The sequence below is a fragment of the Aegilops tauschii genome, chromosome 7 (genome assembly GCF_002575655.3).
Source record: "Aegilops tauschii subsp. strangulata cultivar AL8/78 chromosome 7, Aet v6.0, whole genome shotgun sequence".
NCBI lineage: Eukaryota > Viridiplantae > Streptophyta > Magnoliopsida > Poales > Poaceae > Aegilops > Aegilops tauschii.
In genome coordinates, this window is record NC_053041.3 from 89,471,244 (window position 1) to 89,486,745 (window position 15,502).

General features: G+C 46.8%; 2 protein-coding genes across 3 annotated transcripts; both read right to left on the bottom strand.

The window, feature by feature from the left end:
- Positions 1-3,456: 3,456 nt before the first annotated feature.
- On the bottom strand, positions 3,457-4,582 carry LOC109759611 (uncharacterized). The gene has a single exon (XM_020318436.4). The coding sequence runs from the start codon at positions 4,522-4,524 to the stop codon at positions 3,691-3,693; it is 834 nt and encodes a 277-aa protein (XP_020174025.1). The 5' UTR covers positions 4,525-4,582; the 3' UTR covers positions 3,457-3,690.
- Positions 4,583-10,135: 5,553 nt separating this feature from the next.
- Positions 10,136-14,532, bottom strand: LOC109759601 (serine/threonine-protein kinase PBL36). 2 transcript variants are annotated; one of them, XM_020318424.4, is made up of 7 exons: positions 13,850-14,532; positions 12,352-12,668; positions 12,138-12,273; positions 11,287-11,420; positions 11,084-11,207; positions 10,525-10,875; positions 10,136-10,398 (listed from the first exon to the last, which is right to left on the bottom strand). In XM_020318424.4, the coding sequence occupies exons 1-7, from the start codon at positions 14,013-14,015 to the stop codon at positions 10,382-10,384; spliced, it is 1,245 nt and encodes a 414-aa protein (XP_020174013.1). In that variant the 5' UTR covers positions 14,016-14,532; the 3' UTR covers positions 10,136-10,381. The 2 variants fall into 2 exon arrangements, with proteins under 2 accessions (XP_020174013.1, XP_020174014.1); XM_020318425.4 differs by having other exon boundaries at positions 12,352-12,626; positions 13,850-14,299.
- Between the last annotated feature and the right edge of the window lie 970 nt (positions 14,533-15,502).

Genomic DNA, 15,502 nt, shown 5'->3' on the forward strand with positions numbered 1-15,502 from the left:
CTACTTTTTTCTGCTATGCTGTGATGCAATGATAAATTCCGCATGTGCGATGATAAATCCCGCACGAAGTCATATTGCAGACGTCCATTTTTATTATGCATGTCATTATCTTCATTATATTTAATCATGCATGATGAATTCCCTTCATAAGTTGAAGAGGATCTCCACAAGTACAACCTGCCATGTGCATTTGCATTCCAAAAGCAAAATACTTATATGCACATCTTCAGGGGGAGCCTTTTGCTACTTATGAAGACAATATCTTAATCCTTTACAATTTCACATACTTTTATCCCCGTTGAAAACTTCAACTAGGTTGTCATCAATCACCAAAAAGGGGGAGATTGTAAGTGCATCTAGTGCCACCCCTAGTTGGTTTTGGAGTATTGACGACAAACCTGGTTGAGGGACTAATGTGTTTGTGAGAATTGCAGGATAACACAGGTAGTAGTCCCTCATTGATTCGGTTTACCTACCGGAGATGACCCCTAAAAATGTGTGAAGACATTGAAGACAATGGTGGTATGTGAAGACAATCACATCGAAGCTTATGACTCGAGAAGACATTCACGTGAAGACTATGGAGTGCGAAGACATAGTTGTTTCGTAGTTTCCTTTTCTTCTTTGTTGAGTCGTAGGAACCACCATACTGTTAAGTGGGGTCCAAGTGAACAAAGTCAGAGTGACTGAAGTGATGCTCAACCAAATCCTATGTCTTCGAGCGAAGACTATGAGAGCAAATCTTATCCGGAGTTGGATGAGTCAGCTTTACTTGTAGCCCTAGTCAAGCTGCCGCGTGTGTTTGAAATCTAACCGTTGGAACACGTGTCAGTTCCTTAGTGACCCAGGGTCATTTCGGACAAATCAGGTCGGGTTGCCTAGTGGATAGAAATAGCCCACCCCCTACACCATAAATTGGTGGCTGCTCAGAGTTAGTGCACGGCTTTTGTCGTTTGAGAGCAACCCACCTCCGAAGCTTTTGAGAGAGAGAAATCCTTGCGAGGACAAAGCCCAAACACCCAGAGCCAAAGAGTGTTAGGCATCACTGAAGTCTTTCCGTCCACATGACCTGAAGACTTGTTACACTTGAGGACTGTGAATCCTCCAGCCGGTTAGGCGTCGCGTTCTGAGCATCCAAGAGTCATTGTGGATCGCCGGTGAACGAAGTCTGTGAAGGTTTGGAAGACTACCTTGAAGACTTACCAGAGTGATTGGGCGAGGACTGGGTGTCCTTAGCTCAAGGGGAATAAGGTGAAGACACGGTCTTCTGAGTTAAATCTCAGCCTTCCTAACCAGACGTACAGTTGTCACAGCAACTGGAACTGGTCCAACAAATCCCTGTCCTCACCAAGTGACTGGTTCTATCTTCTCCCTCTCTTTATTTACAGTTTGTCTTCGTAAAGTCATTGCCTGCCTGTGTTACCTGTTTGACTTCACTGTGTGACTTCTATTGTTGTTTGGCTTCACACTATCTTCCATCCTGATCATTACTACCTAGCTGCTATTAGTCTTCGTGCTTTCACTTCATTGAATACTTGACTATGGCCTGCCTAGTGTAGTCTACCTTCTGCTGCATGTCAATAGGTTCATTTCTATCGTTTGTCTTTGAAACTCCCATGTTTTGAAGACTTCCATAAAAATCGCCTATTCACCCCCCCCCCCCCCCTCTAGTCGATAACTAGCACTTTCACTATGAGAATCAAAGGTGGTAATGGCCTCAACAAATGAAACCTCAAAGATATCAAGGACGCCATAGACTATACGTTTTACTTGTCTAGGCACATCAACGGAGCAGCCTATGCCCGTAAAGATTTCTACAATCTCATCCACTACTGCTTTCCCCGTTTGCAATAATGCACTACTTCTTCATTTGCAATAATGTTTCTCAAATGATAACGCTCACACGTGTGGCATGAAGCAATTTTGCCCGCACATCTTTTTTTTGAGCATCAGTACAGACACAAGCGCTCATATACACGCGCATACACTCACCCCTATGAACGCACACACGCACACCCTATCCCTATGAGCACCTCCAAAAGACTGAGCCGGCATATCATCTTGAGATTTACGAAGTCACCGTAGGCGCCTCGTCGTCGACAGGAACATCTCCTCCCACTGAATGTGCATCGCCGGAAATCCTGAAATAAATCCAGGAATAAATGCGAGCACCAGGATTTGAACCCTGGTGGGCTGGGGATACCACAGTCCCTCTAACCATCCAACCACAGGTTGGTTCGCACCCGCCTGCACGTCTTTTGATGTCAACTTTAGTTACAAGAGGATGTCAACTTTAGTTGTGAAGCAAGACAACTTTCTATTTGAATGGCAAGTTCCAAATTTTTTGAGGTCCTTTTTTTATGACAATTTTAATGTAAAAAACGTGTGGGTGGTGTTACTACATGCCACACGTGTGACAGTTATAGCGTCCTAATGTTTTGCAATAACCACCGGGAAGCGTCACTTCTAGTTTTACGTGTACGCCAATATGTGTGCATTAGTGATTTTAAAAACAGCATGAGCTTGAAACAACACAAATATATGCACTTACCTTATCTTGCCGTCCCATGCAGATATACATTTGTCTTGTTTGAGTTTCTTATTACTCCCTTCGGTTTTTTAGTTCGCATATAAGATTTGTCTAAAATCAAGCCTCGTAAAATTTAACCAACTTTATAGAAAAAAATACTAACACTCACAATATAAAATCAATATCAGTAGATGTGTCATGACTTAAATTTTCATATTGTATAACTTTAGCATAGTAAATATTGATATTTTTTCATATAAATAAACCAAACTTTATGAAGTTTGACTTCAGACAATTCTTATATGCAAAGTAAAAAGGACCGGAGGGAGCATTATACTAAATAAAAAAGGCCGCACATCGATTGCTTTTGTCTCTTAGCTCCTCAGATCACGTGTAGGAGTGTATCCCTATCCCACATGGATGGATAATTTTATTCGAGCTCACATTGCATCTCACCCTCCCAGCCTCCCTATCCACACAGAGTCAGCCAGCGTGCACCTCGGGCTTCTTCCCAAATCATACTGTAATAAGCTGAGGGTGTCTTTTTTGCATGGTATAAAGCTGAGGGTGTTGTTGTGTCTCAGTTGTTCATTACGGAGTATTTTTTAGGAACAGCGTTTATACGAAAAATCCTGCAGAAATCAATCTCTCTGTCTCTCTATTTTGATGAGTCGATGCAGAAATCAATTTGTTTTTTCTTTGAGGTTTTGCAGAAATCAATCATGTGAACCAAACTGGGCCTCAGCAGAGCATTGCATGGGCCGGGATGGCAAAGCAGCAGCTCCGGTCCGCCATCGTACCGGCCCATATACAATTCCGAAGAGCCCAACAAGCCCATATACCCCTTGTATCACACGCAAAACTAAGCTCAAATGCATCAATGAAAAACAGGATCTCAAAAAAAATCAATGAAAAACAGGGGGCAGTAAATAGCACATGTTCCATGTTAATTACTCTAATTATTCAACAACACTTGGTCGGAAACCACACGGAGTTGCTACACTCGTACTCCATACTACAGGGAAGAAGAAAATCGGTCGATCGAGATACACAAATCGTAGGGACGCACAGCACTGCAGCAAGCAAGTACTGTAGCGTCCACACCACTCACGCTAGTATAGTAAGGCTATGGCGAGCCGAGCGGCTATGCACTATGCAGGCTAGGCGTCGAGCACGGTGGGGCACTGGAAGCCGTTGGGCGGGTGCTTGCCGCAGGTGATGAGCAGCCGGAGCGCCACGGGGAGGTAGATGTTGATGTTGAGGACCCGCGCCCGGATGGTGGTGCAGAGGCACAGCGCCGCGTCCAGGTCCGCCACCCCCTGCACCAGCGGGCAGCACTTGCTCCGCGCCTCCCGCCCGATCACCAGGTGCACCAGCCCGCTCAGCACGTCCACGCACGCGTTCAGCTTCAGCGCGTCGATCGGGCACGTCTTCCTCCCCGGCCCCGGCGACGGCGGCACGTAGGGCGGCGTGTAGGGCGGTGTCGGCGGCACGTAGGGCGGCGTGTATGGCGGTGTCGGCGGCACGTAGGGCGGCGACGGCGTGTATGGTGGAGTTGGCGGGACGTAGGGCGGAGTGTATGGCGGCGTCGGCGGGACGTATGGTGGCACGTACGGCGGTGGAAGTGGCGTCGGTGGCACGTACGGCGGGCTTGGTGGAATGTACGGTGGCGTCGGCGGGGTGTAGGGCGGTGGGAGCGGCGTGGGCGGCACGTACGGCGGTGGCAGTGGCGTGGGAGGCCCGTACGGCGGAGTCGGCGGTGGCCGCGGCGTGGGCGGCGGGTGGCACGGCGGGCATTTGTGGCCCGACGGTGGGCCGTGGTGGTGCTTGGGCGGCTTGCCGTGGTGGGGCGGGTGGTGGTGTCCGGGATCACCACCACCGCCGCCGCCATGTCCCGGCGGGCAGTTGCTGTACGACCCGTACGTGCCCGGCAGGAGCAGGACGACGGCGACGCCAACAAGCAGGAGGGAACAGACTCTGGCAAGGCTGGCCATGGCGCCGGGGTGTCCGGTCAGTGCGCGATCCCAATGCCAATGCGGTGCCGTGAGACGCACCCGTCGTCTCATTTTATAGAGGGGATATGCCAGACGCCCGCGCCATGCCGCGCGCCAGGTGTTCGACGGGAGCCCACCTGGCGACCGATGGCGCAAGAGGCCACGGGCGGCGCGGGGCTCACGGTCACGGGCGCGCACTGCACGCCTACAGAGGCGTCAATTCTAGTTGTACTCCATGCGCCCGATGCGCGCATGCCGCCATGGCACGGGGCCGCGAGTGCGTGACGCGCCAGCTGAGAGAAGGAAGGAGCATGAGAGTGGAATGTGAGGCTGACTGAGGATTTGTCCTTTGAGACGAGACCCGAGCGCCCGTGAACTGTCAGGGTTTTGGCGCCTTCGCCAACTCTACTCTATGGCTGGACTCTTCGCTTGGGATTCCTCTCTAGACCAACCAGTACCTTTTCTTCTTAGAATTCTCTCACATTTCTAAGCGTACGGTAGGTTGCCGATTCAAAAATAAAATAAAATACAGTAGATCAAGATCAAAGTCCAGCGGTAATCCATTTCTGAGTCCAGGCTGAGCTGCACCCGCCCTGACGAAAAAAATCAAAACAAATACTAGAAAAATTGAAAAAAATTCAATTTTTTTGTGTGGTAGATAATTTGATGCGTGAGATTCGCTCTAATTTTTAAATAATTTGGACATCTGAGCAGCTCTCGACAAAAAAGACAAATTCATGATCTGTAAAAATGTTTACTGTTCATGCACTATTTTGACCCGATTTGTCTTTTTTCTGAGAGCTTCTCAGAAGTCCAAATGATCTAACATTTGGAGCGGACCTCACGTGATAAATTGTCTACCAGGCAAAAAAAATTGGAATTTTTTGAATTTATTTTGAATTTTTTGCGATTTATTTTCTGGGCGGGTGCAGATGAGTCTGGGCACCGAAACGCCGCACTCGAAGTCCAGCCTTTTTTTCAAGGGGAAAGGGATCCATATCGGTTGTAAAAGTTCATCAGCAGTATAAAACACATCAAGCGTAATAAAAATTAAATTAATGCCTCTAGACAACCGAACAAACACTACCGTCGCCGACACGTCTTTGTCACCGCTTCTCTGCCGGAGCTGGCTTGACCTTGTCGATGACTGCAGAAGTCTGTGCACACACCATAAGGACCAACGCCCTATAATTGCAGTCGTTGCTGAAGCACTTAACACCAAATCTCGACATCACGCGCACGAGACGAGACACCATAACCTCCCCATCATAAGGAGACGATAAAAATCTAAGTTGGAGCTTTGTCGACTACGTCTAAACGGACGGACTCGAGTGAATCAGAGACCGGAAAAACAAACTTGAAGAACAAGCACGGCCATACGCTAGAGCGTCATGTCAACGAAGGGATTAGTATTTATAAATATTTACAATTTTTTAATGAGCATTTGTTAAATAGTGTCCCTTTCACTTGAAATATTCTCTCATTATGCGTGTCAACCTTGTCCCATGATTCCCGCGCCCACTCTAAGTCCTTTTCCTCTCACGTTACACTATATCGGACACACAATGAGTTCTCTCTTTCACTGACTAGTACATGGATTTTATTTTGGTAATGTAATCTGGCGAACGTCAGCCCGGGAAGAGGGTGGCAAGCAAACGCATTTTCTCAACAGTTTTAGTTGCGTCGTGAGATCAAATGGTGACTTTCACCGAAGAAACTGCCGCGCTGTTTTGAAGAAACTGTCAACCTCATATAACTAAAACTACCATCTAAACGTTCGCAAATGTCAATCTCTCCCGATGAACGTTCGCCAGCTAAGATGGTCCTTTTATTTTCACCATTAAACTTGTACAACCATATCTGTTAAATAGATCTCAAATAGATATTTCGTTTGAACCCGGGTCTTTCTTTCAATGGTATCTTCAAAACAAGCCCAATTTTTAGTATACTTTGATAACAAAATACGGTATATGACGTCTCAACCAAGATATGGTACTTAAAAATTATTGGATCTTTATGTTGGGATGTTAGAAACACTGCATGTGACGTAAATACAGTATATGTCGTATACTCATCCGAAATGAAACATGGAACGGTGGATCCATACACAATAACCACATGCGGGAGAAAAAACATTATCAGAAATATATAACCCATACAATGTGAAAACCACGGTAATATTCTACCCAAGTTAGTGCACTCTCAAACAGTGCAACTCTAGTCTTTTAGTAATCAATCATAGATTCATAGTTGACTAAAATTCAACGCAAATGAAAATTAGCAAAGATGAACGTATGATCAATCCTGTCAGGAACATAAGTATACCTTGTTCGAATCAAACTGAATCGTGATGTGTTTCGGATCAAACTGAATTGTGCAACATTTTCCTCCTAATTAATTCCCGTAAAGGTAAGCAAGCCGTATAACATGTTGGTGTTTATGGTGGTGCGTACGCGGTTGGAGCAAATGGTCAAGGAGATTTTTATCCAACATGGATGACAGACAACATAGTCTATAGATAGGTCCTCCACCCTCGTCAACAGAGGTTTAGTTTTCGTCGTATTAGACTTTACCGTTGCCAATGTGTCTATTCTATTTCTTTTAGTTTCGTATGTTGGTTGGTATTGGCTGTGTGCATCCTAGTCATACAAAGACTAAATGTACACTCATTTTGCATTGTATCTACTTGATGCTCTTTTATGAGTCAATAAAAGTGCCCTTTATAAAATAAAAAAAGCAAGTGTATGACGTAAAATTAATGTGGAATTTCCATGTGACAAACAGACATCAACATGCACACCATCGAAGCAGCCATCCAGTTAGAAGAACATGCATGCATCTCCTGATCCACAGCCTCTCCACTACTCGTCCCAACCTAGGATGCGTTTGGTTTGAGGGATAGGCTAGGGTGATCGTGGGTATCCCCAACCAATTGGCTAGGGATATCCACTTTGTGTTATGTGAGTGGGTGAGGATAACCCATGTTTTGTTTGCTTCAAAGGATGGAAAATCACTGGGATATCCTCCTCATGTGGGCTATGAGGAGATGACCATTTGAAGCCTTTTAGACAGGCCAAAGAGGTGCAAAAGCCCACTACCCATTAGGGTTATGACCTAGGGTCATTTTTGAATTTGTACATGAGAGGATGGGGATGCTTTACCCTCCATCCAGCAGCCATCACCAAACGTGACGAATATCAGTTCATCCTCAAGGGAGAAGAAGAAGAGAGAAAACCAAGTGAGAAAGGGGAAGAGAGGAAGATTGAAGGAAGAAGCAAATGGAGCTTCTTCCCAATGTTGTGATGGTCTAGGTCCACTACCTTGTCTCCTTCAAGTTGTGGTTCCACCATCTATGATGAGATTGTTCCAATCCCTAACTCTTGAGCCCAAATCTTGTTGTGTTCATCCAAGATTAAAATCTTGATGTATGAGATCTTCTAGTACTATCTAGAGAAGAACTTATTGTATCCCACATTTGATAATAGTGGAAGAGGATTTGGGTAGCTTTGACCTATGGTTTTTCCCTACAAGTTGGTGGGCTTTCCACATAAAAATTTGGTGTCTCTTAGTTGATGCTTGATGCTGTGCAGAAAGTTACTCATACCACAAGACACTCGCCTGAGGAGCGTCTTGTGTGCCGAGTAACTCATTTTACCTCCATATATGTTGCTGCATATGTTTCCTTCCGTGCTAAGCAACGATCCTTGACTTACTACATGATGTGGTGTTGAGATTACTTTGTTTCCGATGCAGTTTGTCAGTTCACCACAAGTGTCATTGTGTGCAAATTCCCAACAAACATGGTTGGGGATATCCATTGGAGTGTTTTCTTTGAGCCCTTGAAGGATGAGTGATGGATAAGGATTGCGGTGATATTTTTTTATTGAAGTGGTGAGATTACCTCCATAATTTGGTATTATTTTTTCAATGCAAGGCAATAAAATACTCCCTTTGTTTGGAAATAACTGACGTGGTTTTAGTTCAAAATTTGAGCTAAAACCACGCCAGCTATTTCCCAACGGAGACAATATGATGTACAACAATAATTTTGAAAAATAAATTATTCCCAAAACATACCAAAATAACAGTAGAAAATAAACTTGAACTTCATCACATATAACAGTTCAACACTCCATAGGTAACCCAAGTACATACAACTCATAGCTTAACATTCCATAGAGCACTAGAACCTATAAGTTATACAACCCATAGTTCAATGTTTTGGTGGTAATTAAAAGAGGTTAGAGCATCTACAGCTGGACCTCTCAAACCCGCCTCATACGTCATGGTGGGCCACCTGGTCACTGTCCTGTCACGTTTTTTTACCTAGACGGGCTCCTTAAACGGGCCTCAAACGCCCGGGCTGACCGACACCCCCCACATCTAGCCCAAGTATGGGCGGATACGGGGGCGCCCGGGCATGCCCGCCACGTCAGTCTGACGGCGGGGTCCCACGCGGAAACGCCCGAAAACCCGGCGGTCCGACGGGCACCGCGTCCATCGCCGCGGTGTGAACGTACGCGGCTGGGGAAGAGGAGGAGGAGGAGATGGAGATGGCTCCGATGGAGGCGGAGCAGCAGCTGCCAGGCTTCAACATGGAGCAGGCGGAGGCGGAGTTTGCCATCGCCCAGTCAGAAGAGATGGCGGAACACCAGGCCATCCTGGAGTCCATCCAGGATGACGCCTATTTGGAGGCTAACCGGGCGTTCCTCCGGCTGGAGCAGGCGGAGTCTGACGCGCTCTTCGCCGAACTCGACGCGGAGATAGAGGCGGAGGAGGCCGGAGCGGACCAGCCGGAGGAGCCGGAGCTGCAGATGCCACCCATGCTGCCCGAACCGGGCACGGAGATCGTCGACATCTTCGACGACGAGTAGCTAGGTGATCGACGTAGTACGTAGGTTTCTTTTATTTTGCATGTCTTTGTATGTATTTGAGAATCTAGTATGAGATGTCCGGCTGCAACTGTGGAAATTTGAGGGGTACCCGGTCAGCGCCCGCGGACGCGCCCGGGCGCATTTGAGGGGCCGAATTTGCCAAGCCCGGCTGTAGATGCTCTTATCCCACAACCCATAGTTACTGTCTTTGGTTATCCAACAGCCGCGTCGCCCTCCTTGAGATCCAGCTGCAACCTCCGCAACGGTCGACCGTCACACGCGATTGCTGGAGGTAGAGAACGAACACAAAGGAGAAGGGGGCATGAGTAGAGAACGAACTCACATCTCGCAGCCTCTACTAGATGGGCCGCTGCCGCCAAGAGAGAGAGAGAGAGAGAGAGGAGAATGGGGGGAAGTGAGGGTTTCATGCTCGTGTGCGGGGTGGTTGCCGGCACCCGCCACTTTCACGGCTGACCATAGCCCTGTTTTTGACGAATATTCGGACCATCTGGCTGCCCCTATCCTCCCTTGCCTGAGATCCAAACGGGTGGCAACCACACCAAAAAGGGGCTATCCCTGTCTTGGGAGGATAGCCCTGCAACCAAACACATCCCTAAGCACCAAACACAAAGCAGCAAGTTCAGAAACCACAACAGCAACCATCCTTCCCCTATGAACTCCAGCAAGACCACTGGGATGGCACTCACATACACCACCACCAGGCCAAACCATTCTCATACACAAATCAGATATTAACTCGTTATTATTACAACATATCACAATCAGACAATGTCATCGATTCGCTTAGGCAACGGGCAAAAACAGTGTGATTGATCTAAGCGAGACATGGGTGTCAGAGCTCCAATTTTCGTTGATGGACATGGAGCCCAATCTCTTTCTTTTCTGTACAGTTAAAACAAGAGCAGCATCCAGCAATGCCAAGAAATCATAGAAATGCCGTTTTTTTCATGTCAGACCAGCAATCACCGCCGCGCCTTTCCTGTCATGAGGAAGAGAGCACATTCCCAGTTAGTTTCGCTTTCATTCTTATCAAAAGAAAAGGATGGCAGCTCATCCTCCCAGTTCGAAAATTCAAAATTAGGGTGGATTCAGAGATACCACTCACCGCGGGGTGATGACCGGGGCCTATACGACGCGGCAGCCATGTCGTTAAGGTCCTGCAGCGGCGTCAGATGCTTAACGACCTCATCCATCATCGGGCGCGACTTGCTGTCACGGTTGAGGCAGTGGTGGCAGATCTGAGCAACCTTCTGAACCCCTCTGACAGAATAGTTCAGCCCCAGGCGAGGGTCTACGAGCTGATAGAGCCTTCGCCGGTCGCTCAGATACGGCCTCGCCCACGCGACTAGGTTCTGCTCCCCCGGGGGCCGCTTCTTGTCCACTGATCTCCTGCCAGTCAGCACCTCCAGCAGAACGACTCCGAAGCTATATACGTCGCTCTTGGTTGTTAAGTGGCCTGAACAGTGTGCTTAAAATGAGATATAAAACTTGGCATTCTATTGTCAATAGACATAATCATAAACTGAGTTTTTGTTCTCTTGGGTATTATCACATTCAAGAAACTAGGAAAAAACACTGTAAAGTACCAACTAGTAACTGCACACTGAAAAATCCTGATGGATATAATGTGGCTACTTTGAATACAAAAAGCTTCCGCTGAATACCTGTCATTACATACTCAGGCGCAGCGTAGCCATAGGTGCCAAGAACCCGAGTAGAGACATGGGTTTTATCACCTTGGGGACCAGCTTTTGCGAGCCCAAAATCTGAAAGTTTTGAATTGTACTCCTGTAAAAGCAGAACTTTCACAGTTAAAACAGCATACTACAGTTAAGCATGGGAACAAACAAATTGACAAGAGAATTACCGCATCGATAAGAATATTTGACGTCTTAAAATCCCTGTAAATAACTGGTTTGGGACCAACATGTAGGAAGGCTAGACCTTTAGCAGCACCAAGAACAACCTTCATCCTGCACGGCCAAGGTAGGGGAAGAGTCCCTTCAAGATTAAACAAAGTAAGATAACAGGAGAATAAAAAGGGACAAAAAAAGTACAATAAGTAAAAGAAGGAAAGTAGCTAGGCAGAGACGAAAACCAACAAGTAAGATAGAAGCAACCCCACACAGACCATTGTTCCTGTGAGGATTTGTACCAGAAGTTGGAGTTTTAAACAACAGTTCGATAAGAAAGTTTTAAATAACGGTAATTAAACGCACACCACCTAAAATGGATGCAGGTTAAAAGTCTTAAGGTTCAACAACAGAGTTTCTAAAATCCTGCTGTTATAATTGTTCTGAAGTTTGAACTGCAAAGCACAAGCTAGAGATAGTAAAGCATGCATACCACCTTGGAATAAAAAGATAGCATGTCTGGTCACCGTTAGATTATTTTTGTCTCTTTGCAAAAAAACTATTGATTCTTCTTTCAGATATAAGATAGGTTGAACTTCAGAACGTAGTTCCTTCAGACGCGATATTATCCAATGTTCAGATGTTGTTATGTGTTTCCTTTCAGAAAACAGTTCCTCCAGATAGGAATGCAATATTACATAAGTAAATTGGCTCATGAAAGTACACATATAACACTTGAATGAATCATAAGTATAATGTGAAGTCTCATTTTAAATAAAGCCTTCCAAGTTTCAGGACTCAATGTAGGAATACTAAATCTAAAAACAACAACATTCAGTAGAAATATTTGAAGTTGATTGCTCACTTCTGAAAAGATGATTTTCTAGACTTCCCCGTGCCATGAATTCATATACAAGCAGCCTTTGGTCATCCTCAATACAGTATCCAATAAGCTTAACAAGATGTTTGTGATGCAGCTGTCCCAGAAAATCAACTTCGGCCTGCAAATTGATTTCTTTGGAAGTTATAACTCTACCTAAAGAAAGAAATTAAGGACTTAAGAGGCATGTATTACTTACCACCCATTCTCTATGACCTTGAAGAGCATTTTCCTTCAGACTTTTGACAGCTACAGTCAAACCAGTGCCGGGTTTTGCAGGAGCTGTGCTGTTCGGCTCAATCCACCCCTTGAACACATACCCAAATCCACCTTCTCCAAGAATACTGTCTGGTCTGAAGTTAACAGTGGCAGATTTAAGCTCTTGGAAAGTGAATTCAAGTAGCTTGGGTGATATTTTCTTCTCAATTGATGCGTCAACACCATTTTCGTCACCAAGCTTCCTCTGAAAATGATCTGCAAGATCTCGATTGCTAGAGTTTAGGTATCTCGTCTCCGCTGCAATGGAAGGGGGGAAATGGTTGAGCATTTCACCCCAAACTGGAAATTTACTAATGGAGACTACAAAGTAGATAGCATGGTTACAGTGCACTCTGAAATGCAATATGCTGTACTCCGATTACGCTCAAATGTGTAAGCTAGATAAAATATATTCGCTGATGCTTATATTTATTAGGTCTTGGACTTCCCCACGTATCCAAACTGGTTAACAAAGTCGATGGACATATACCCAACTACCCAAGACCAAGAGTATTATATACTAGGCATACTTATCCTCAGCTTTTATTAAGGAAAAAAGAATCCATCCAGTTGAATTGAGGTATCATGGATATATTTCTTATACTGTCCAGGTTAGCCACAGGCAGAATGTCAATGATCGGCGTCACAGCAGAAAGCAACATAATCAGATGTATTTTGCTCCTTGAACCGAAGGAACAAAGGCTTGATTCAAGCTTCTGTAGTACTCCCTCTGTAAACTAATACAGTATTAAGACGTTTTAGATCACTAAAGTAGTGTAAAATGTCTTATATTAGTTTACAGAGGAATATTTACCACATGTGTTTCTTCAGTTATGTCACAGTGGTCTAGTCAGAATTACGATAATGAATTGCATAACACAACTTGAAGCAAAAGATAAGCAGCAACAACCATTGGTTTGAAGGGGATTATTGATCTTGCAATAGAACAAAACACACCTTTTACTTACCCACCCATAAAGACACAAGCCCAAGCTCATATATATGCCATGGGCCCATGGCACTAGCTGTTTAAGATTAAGACATTGAACTCGGCGAAATAAGCAAGGTTAAATTCAGTAGGTGTCCTTAATTCATGCTCAACTCTCAATCAGGAACCAAGAAAGAAAGCCCAATTCGATGTGCTGCACAATCTTGTGAGAGCCGGCAATCACACTGCTAGCAAGGACACAGGTTCCTTCATGAAGGAATGGGAATACTAAGCAAAATTCATCTGATCCTCGTCTTTCTTACTAGTATATCTTTGCTCGACGAACAGAAGAACATCGTATCAAGTACTACCATAGCTATCACATCATGGCGGTATGTAATCGCTAGAGAACAAAGCAGCTGATCGCTCCCAGAACCAGACAAAGAGATCCCACCAACCAGGAAAAAAAGGACAAGACTTCCGGATAAAGAGCAGGAATTTAATCAGCTACCTGCGTCGTAGACATGGCCGCCTTTGACCGCGGCCCCGGCCGGGGCGGCGGCGGCCGCCGCCGCCGGGCGGAAGCAGGAGCCCCGCAGGCCCCTCGCGAGCACGGCCCAGCAGCCGCACCCGCGGCGCTCCTGCCGGTGCCGAGGCGGCGGAGAAGGAGGAGGCATGGACCCACCACCAATTCCGTGTCCCGTCGCGTCGAGGCGGCGAGGTCAAGAACAAGCAGAGCTTGTGGCGCCGGCTGCCCGGCGACCCACCTACCACCGCTAGCAAGCCAGCGACACGACCGGTTCCTGCTCGGGAGCTGGCTTTGGATGGACGCCCCGACTCGCACCCCCCGTCGCCGTCCGGACCCCGCCAGCAGATAAGTGCGCACGCCGGCGCAAAGGCGAAAGCGAAAGCAGAGGGAGGGATAGAGGATCGAGTCAGAGGGGGAAATGGCGCTGATGGTGGTGGGAGTAGACAAGTCGGGGAAGCAAGCGGGCGGGGCGGGCGATGGCTGGCTGGCTGGCGCGAGTGGGGAAAGGGCGGGCGCGAGTGGGAACGGAGTGGGAGTGGAAGCGGCAGTGGGTCGCACTCGGGGCGTAGGCGCACTGGCGCCGGCACCGCGACGAACGTGTCGCCGCCGCCGTCGTCATGATGACGACGGCGAGGAATGAGGAATCGATCCATGTGTTGGCCCCCGGTGACGACGGGAGTGGGGTGGAGGTTGGCCGAACCGGCTGCGTTGGTTGGCTGGGGCGGCCGTAGGTGGATTCACCGTGCGGGTGGATGGGATCGATGGGGGCTGCTTTTTTTCTTCCGGCCGTAGGTGGATTCACCGTGCGGGTGGAACGTGTCGCCGCCGCCGTCGTCATAATTACTCAACCTCTAAAGATTAGGTAGAAATTAAAAAGACCATGGGTAGAATGTTATTGGTCTTGATTACCGTGTTATGAGAGAGAAACATTTTTTTTACTTTAAAGTGCATTGAGAAGATAGAGGTGCACTCTTTGGTGAACAAATTTTAAAGTCAAATATACACTCTTCACCGGACTGAGGGAGTAGCCAAAATCATAATGATGTACTGCAAAATTATGTGTATGAGTCAAATTCAGTTGGGTATGTACTGCAATATTATATGTATGTGCAATGTAAAATACAGATTGGGACGGAGTACCTCACTACCTCCCTCTGAAGAAGGTCTGATCAGGGTATGCGGGGTATCAACTGCTGCCTGCTGAGCGCCTGAGCGGACCGGGCGGCTCCGGCATGCAGCGCGGTGATGCGTCGTGCGCGCCTATGCGAACAACAACTAGTCGAGAGGCAGGCGGGGCAGGCACCAGGCAAGCCACGGGCGGCGGGCGTCAGGGTGGTCTAGCGGTGGGCCGGCGAGGCAACGACACGGTGGCGAGGCAGGCGGCTCGGGCTCTCAATTGGCGGCGGATCGATCCCATGTCGCGTTCGCTTCGACACAATCACAGACGAACAATGAAGACTGGCTATAACTGGCGAACTTTTTTCAAAATCGATGAACTTTTTCCTTTTTTTATTTATTTTTTGAAAATGATTCAAATTTGATGAACTTTATTCATTTTTTGACGATTCTTTTTTGGAAATTGATGAACTTTTTTTAAAATTTGATGAACTTTCTTCAAAACCGATGAACTATTAT